The sequence below is a fragment of the Colletotrichum lupini genome, chromosome 2 (assembly GCF_023278565.1).
Source record: "Colletotrichum lupini chromosome 2, complete sequence".
Classification (NCBI taxonomy): domain Eukaryota; kingdom Fungi; phylum Ascomycota; class Sordariomycetes; order Glomerellales; family Glomerellaceae; genus Colletotrichum; species Colletotrichum lupini.
In genome coordinates, this window is record NC_064675.1 from 5,827,586 (window position 1) to 5,833,523 (window position 5,938).

The 5,938-nt window shown below is 47.3% G+C and overlaps 2 protein-coding genes across 2 annotated transcripts; one reads left to right on the forward strand and one right to left on the reverse strand.

Moving 5' to 3' along the window:
• Positions 1 to 1,982: 1,982 nt before the first annotated feature.
• CLUP02_04082 (long-chain-fatty-acid-CoA ligase) lies at positions 1,983 to 2,666 on the forward strand (the record flags this gene model as incomplete). Its single annotated transcript, XM_049283099.1, has 1 exon — positions 1,983 to 2,666. One exon carries the CDS (start codon positions 1,983 to 1,985, stop codon positions 2,664 to 2,666), a length of 684 nt encoding a protein of 227 aa, XP_049140242.1.
• A 203-nt stretch (positions 2,667 to 2,869) lies between these two features.
• CLUP02_04083 (cutinase transcription factor 1 beta) lies at positions 2,870 to 5,685 on the reverse strand (the record flags this gene model as incomplete). The annotated part of the gene is made up of 4 exons (XM_049283100.1): positions 2,870 to 4,201; positions 4,310 to 4,390; positions 4,846 to 5,147; positions 5,214 to 5,685. 4 exons carry the CDS (start codon positions 5,683 to 5,685, stop codon positions 2,870 to 2,872), a joined length of 2,187 nt encoding a protein of 728 aa, XP_049140243.1.
• Positions 5,686 to 5,938: the final 253 nt, after the last annotated feature.

A 5,938-nucleotide genomic window follows, 5' to 3' on the forward strand; every position in this document is an offset into this window, starting at 1 on the left:
CGAGCTAGTAGTTAAACTACGTAAGGAAGGCGTAATTATAACTATTAAAAAGCCATATAAGGGATTAGATCTTATCGAAGTAGATACTCTGCGTAATCGAGGGGTCTATCGATTTATCCTCTACGATTTAGAAAAGTATATAAACCTCTATATATTTAAATTGCGAATAGTTCGTAAAATTAAAAAAAAAGGAATACCTTAACCGTACGAGAAGTCTAGATACGTAATTTAGGGGTACGGCGACGTCGAAAAGGCGACGCTACTTATATAATCGCCCACTATATAGCGCTATAGCTAACGATTAATAATAGTACTAATAGTATTACTACGAAAGAAGGGATACGAGATTTAGAGCCGTGATATTACCTAGGTATATACCTAATTAGCCATAGGGCTTATAAAGAAAATCCTAGCCTATTTACTAAAGGAAATGGTTAGTAAGTACCTAGAAGGCACGATTATTAAAGTACTTAAGCTACTATATAGGCTCGCAGAATCGGGCACCTATTAATAAGCTACCTACTACGATTTTTATATTAATTAACTATTAATAGTTACCTCTACGTACGACCCGTGCTTACTAGTCGCGGAGCACGAAGGTAACTAATTTAGGATCGTTAGAATATAGACCGACAATATATTAGGCCTATCTAATATTAACTTTATAAAGAAGGAGGATAAGGAGCTCTAGAAAGCGGGCTTCGTAGTAAAGCTAAAAGAGGTCCTTATAATAAACACCCCCCTAGTATTTAACAGCGGGATTCTTATAATCGAAAGGGAAACCGTCGTCTTTTAGTAAAAGGGGTAGGGTAAGAAAATTAACCTCGTTAACCCGAACGTAATTAATATTAAGAAGCGGTATAAGGCTAAGCTTGCGCGAGGGGTATATATTACGAGTATTTATTAGCCTGAGGTAACTTTTAACTACGCTAGGGTAGCATAGGCTATAAATCTAACTAAACGAGACGTCGAGGTACTTAATAAGCGGCTTAAGTAGTAGTAAACGAATCTCGATCGAGGTCTCGTTTATTACCCGATCGACTTTATAACTAGTAAGCTCTACGTCTTTGTTAATAGGTTATTTGCGAATAATAACGACCTTACTTCGTAATTAGGGTATATTATTATCCTAGCTAACGAGAGTATGGGCGAGAGCGAATTTACTATATACGGTAATATAATCTATTACTTATTAATTAAAAATAAGTAGGTAACGAGAAGTGTGTTAGCGTCGGAGGTCTATAGTATAGTTAATAGCGTTAACCTCTCTTACGCAATTTTAACAACGCTAAGGAAAATTACTAATCGAATTAGCCTTTTACCTATTCTAACGGTTATCTATACCGATTCCTACTCGCTATACGAATACCTCGTTAAATTAGGAACGACAAAGGAAAAGAGGCTTATAATTAATATTATAGCCCTTAGGTAATCGTACGAAAGGCGCGAGATACTTAAGATCCGTTAGATTAATAATAAAGATAACCTCGTAGACGCTTTTATAAAAGTAGTACTAAATAAGGGATTAGAGTAATTCATAAGTAACGGAAAAGTTACTATACGAATAGAGGGATAGGTTATATAAAAAGAATAGAGAAAAGGGGGAAAAGGAGACGACTTAGTAGACGGGCCTGAGGTCGAATTATACTTCTAACCGTAGTAGTTAAATTAATAAAAAAAAGAGAAAGTTAGTATCGGATTAGAAGTCTAATTCGACCGTAGTATATAGCCGACTACGTAGGGGCTAATTAGGGGCCCTATTTACGATTATCGTAGCTAGCCTAACCTACGGTTAGAACCTCCTTTTTACACCTACGCAGATATTCATATAGTTCAATTGATCTCTTCGTTAACTACGGTTCGAACTAACTACCCTGTAATAGGGATACCAACAATTAGTATAAAATCGGGCTGATGCTAGCACGGGACACTGCGGAGGTCTCGTACCGTTAACAGAGGCCTGCTTGCTCTCCGTGCCTGAGATGGGCTACACCATCGAAGATGTCCCGTGTTCACGTGGCGAACTCCTGCTGCGGGGACCCAACTTATTCAAAGGGTATCTGAAGAACCCGGAGCAAACGGCCGAGAGCTTCACCGAAGACGGTTGGTTCCGCACGGGCGATATCGCATCAATCGACGACATGGGGCGCTTCACCATTGTCGACCGTCGCAAGAACCTTCTCAAGCTCGCTCAAGGCGAGTACATATCGCCAGAGCGCCTCGAGGGAATCTATCTATCTGGCTGCAGATACATCGCTCAGGCCTTTGTTCATGGTGACAGTCTGCAGGCATTCACCATCGGCATGTTTGGTGTAGACCCTGAGCTTTTTGCGCCTCTTGCATCCCAGGTCCTCGGCCGTATAGTTTTATCGTCGGACTTGCCAGCCATCAGAGAAGCGTGTGGGGATGCTGCAGTGCGTGCTCGGGTATTCCAGGATCTCGAGGCGGTGGGCAAGGCGAACAAGTTTGCGAGTTACGAGCGTGTCAAGAACTTTGACCTCTCCATCGAACCGTTCTCGGTAGGCAACGAAACCCTGACCCCAACTCTCAAACTTCAGCGGAAGAAAGTCGGAGACTTGTATCGAGACCGGCTCTCGGAACTGTATGCTCAAGTCTTGGAGGGTCGCGAGGACCACATCACAGCTCGAGCTGTTTCCAAGCTGTGAGGTAGAATCAAACATGCTGAGTGTACTCTCGTGTACCAGAGACATCTAGAGTTGGGACACTTGAAATGATGATAGGAGAACGAGGTTTTTCAATGCTCTCAAATTTCCCAGTCGAGGCATAGTTTCTCTGGACAATACATCACTCAACATTCAGCCCACGTCCGAGGCGAAAGACATGTTAATGACAGTGTCTAGAACTTTCTCTACAAATTTGTTAGACCCCATTGCTTATAGAAATCCATTTCCTCCTCGGAGAAGGGAGTTGAGTCAATATTGAACAAAGTAGAGGACAAAAAGAAATCGTGATCGATGTTTGAATCCCCCAAGAGCGCATCTCCTTCGCTATTACAGGGTGTCTGGCCATGAACTGCATCTCGATACTCCCTAGATGCCGGTTGCGTAGACACTGGGGTGACCACATCATAGGCGGTTGTTTCGCGAGTAGCATCCTGCGGCTCACTGGCTTGTAGGGGACCTACGGCTGCTGTTCCTGCATGACTACAACTTCCCCTACGAAATGTTCTTCTGCTTTGAGTCGAGGGAAGAGGCTCAGCCGTCTTCATGATTTGGAGAAAGAAACGATACTGTATCTCGGCGGAACAGTAAATCTTGCCGAGATGGGAAAGAACAAGCATGTGGAGGTTTACATTGTGCAACGCAAGTTGGCGGCCGATTCCCTCTGAACGGCACGCTTCGTGGAGGTGTACCCCAATGGCGGAATTGATGCAGGTCGGGAGCGTGGGGGGTGAAACGTTGAGTAGGTCAGCGCGTACAAGGTCGTTGACGGCCTTTGTGATGGCCGAGGCGGCTGTGGTATACCTGTCCATCGCGAGCGATTGGATATTGCTTGGCTCGAGGGGAGTTATTGAGCTTTGCTTTGACGGGATGAGGTACGGTCGGTGAAGAGCAATTAACACAGTTCCATGGTAAATCTTGAGGACACTGCGATGTAATAACAAGAGTGGTGTTTCCCCCATCAGTTCCACGCAGACTTTGCTCTGCATTGCCTGGAGAGCACTGTAATGTGATTCGAGAGCCGCGAGCGACGCGGGTGGTTGACTAGGCCGAAAGTTGAGTCGTAAGATTGTTTCCAGTTCAACAGCCAGCTTCAGCAACTCTATCCATAGAGGCACGAGTGTTTCAAACTCGCGAGGAATGAATGTTTCTCGCAGTGTCGCTGGAAGGCTGTCAACATCGTTCAGCACTGCGGCGGGTTCTGGCATTGGTAAGTCGCAATCTTCCGAGTTGATTCGGAGTGGCCTGCCAAAACCGAGACCGAGCCAGACCTCACGGGAGTAAAGACTCCACCAGATACGTGCCCAAATACTACACTGTGACTGGGAAAATGGAGAAGATTGGACCCGTTCGCATGTTGGTTTTCGGTGGAAACCGATGCTGTGTGCTAGACCGGTTGCCACTCCAATCCAGTGGCATGGCCCGTCCAGATCCTCTCGGTCCACGAGGTGATACGAGAGGAGTATGCAAGCCTGTATTATTGTCGGCTTGTCTACCTCGATCTGGCTGTCATAGAGCGCCTTTACAAAACACTGTCAGCGATTATGTTGTCGCTTGCTTTATAACATTGCCGCTTGCCTGGTGGCATGCTATGGAACGGATGGGGTCCATCCAGAGGAAAAGCTCACATTGGCATGCCGGTAGATATCCTCTTGGTATTCCTTTCTGGTTCTGAACTCAGTAGCTTGCCAATGCTCTGGCTTGACGAACTTGATGAAGTGTTATGTTAGAATGTCGCCATATTGGTCATGGATAGGAACAGGGTAAAGAGAGGTGGAGATTTGTCACGAGATATGGATTTGGTTAATGCTGCCCACATTGAGTGGGCCCGCTTTTTGTAACAGTTATAAGCCCAGCTCCTATCCGCTATTACCATAATGGTTAAGTACCGCATTATCTATAGGTCGTGCACCCCAAAAGCGAGAGGCGACCGTTTGAATCTCCGTATAGGCAGGGTTTTTTTAACTAGTCTGCTACCTTCGGGGCTAAGGCGCAATATAAACGCCCATTTCTAACTAGTCTACTACCTTCGGGGCTAAAGCGCAGTATAGACGCCTATTACATAGATAATAGCTCTAGGCGTCTAGGGGGTGTATCACGAGATATAGATATGGTTAATGCTGCCCACATTGAGTGGGCCCGCTTTTTGTGACAAGATTCCTACCGTAGCGGCAGCAAATAAGACGCTCCACAGCAGGAGGGGGCTGATGCTGCTTGGCTGGTTGGCGAATGCTAAAATGAAACGGCCCGCATCGATGACAGGTAAATACGGGTGAAGGTAACGAAAATAGCAACAAATCATGTCATGAAGAGCCGCCGGTTCAGGCAGCGGGCGCGCCATCAGGGGAGATGTGATATGTGCCGGGGGAAAGTAACGACGCTGTCGCTGAATGATGTAAAAGTTGCCTGGCAAAGAACGAGAAGGATAGCAAACGTCGAAGAGCAAAGCCATGCCAGCAGACTCGCCTGTACGCCCGAGTATGTCAGTCTTGAGAGGGCTTGCCTAATAGCCAGAAGAGATAGACAACAAACCAATATAGTAGAGAACAGGAGCATTCGGGGTGCCATGTGCATAACTTGGGTCATGTGCGGTACACAATAAGTTCTCAATACTGGTCGGGCGATACTGCCGCTTCGAAGATGGGCCCGGATCTGGTTCCGGATCGGGGCTGGAGTGCTCGTCTCCTCGGCCAGGCAGATGCTGTGAAGAGCTGGAGGGCGACGGCATGGCCGGAGATATCGGAGGCGGCGGCGGCGGCGGCGGCGGGACATCAAGCGGGGCCCGGCTGCCATACACGCGGCAGGTTACATTGCCATCCTCCGAGCAGTTTGTGCAGGGCGGGCCCTGAGCGGCGAGATTGCAGCGGACCTTGCGCTGATGGCAGGCAACGCATGCGATAGCAGAGCGCTTCCTCTTGGTGCTGCCGGCCATTGCTGCAGCAGCCAGCGTAGACCTGCCGGTGGTGGACGTCTTCGGAGCCGAACTCATCTCTTCGTCAATCATGGGGTTGGGAAATGACAGGCAAGGGGGGTGCAGTGTGTTCGGCAAGCGGCAGCAGGCCGAGGTACATATGTAGTAGGAAGGTGCCGCGGATCTGGCCTTGTGCAAGCATTTGCCATCCAAGCTTACCGCTTTACCCCAGATTCCTTCCCCGCACTCGTCTCCGCAATTTTCCGTCTCCGCAATCATGGAACCGCCGCGGCCCTACGCGACAACCACGCTAAGCCAAAAGTGGAGATTGGTTTGATTTCTAGCG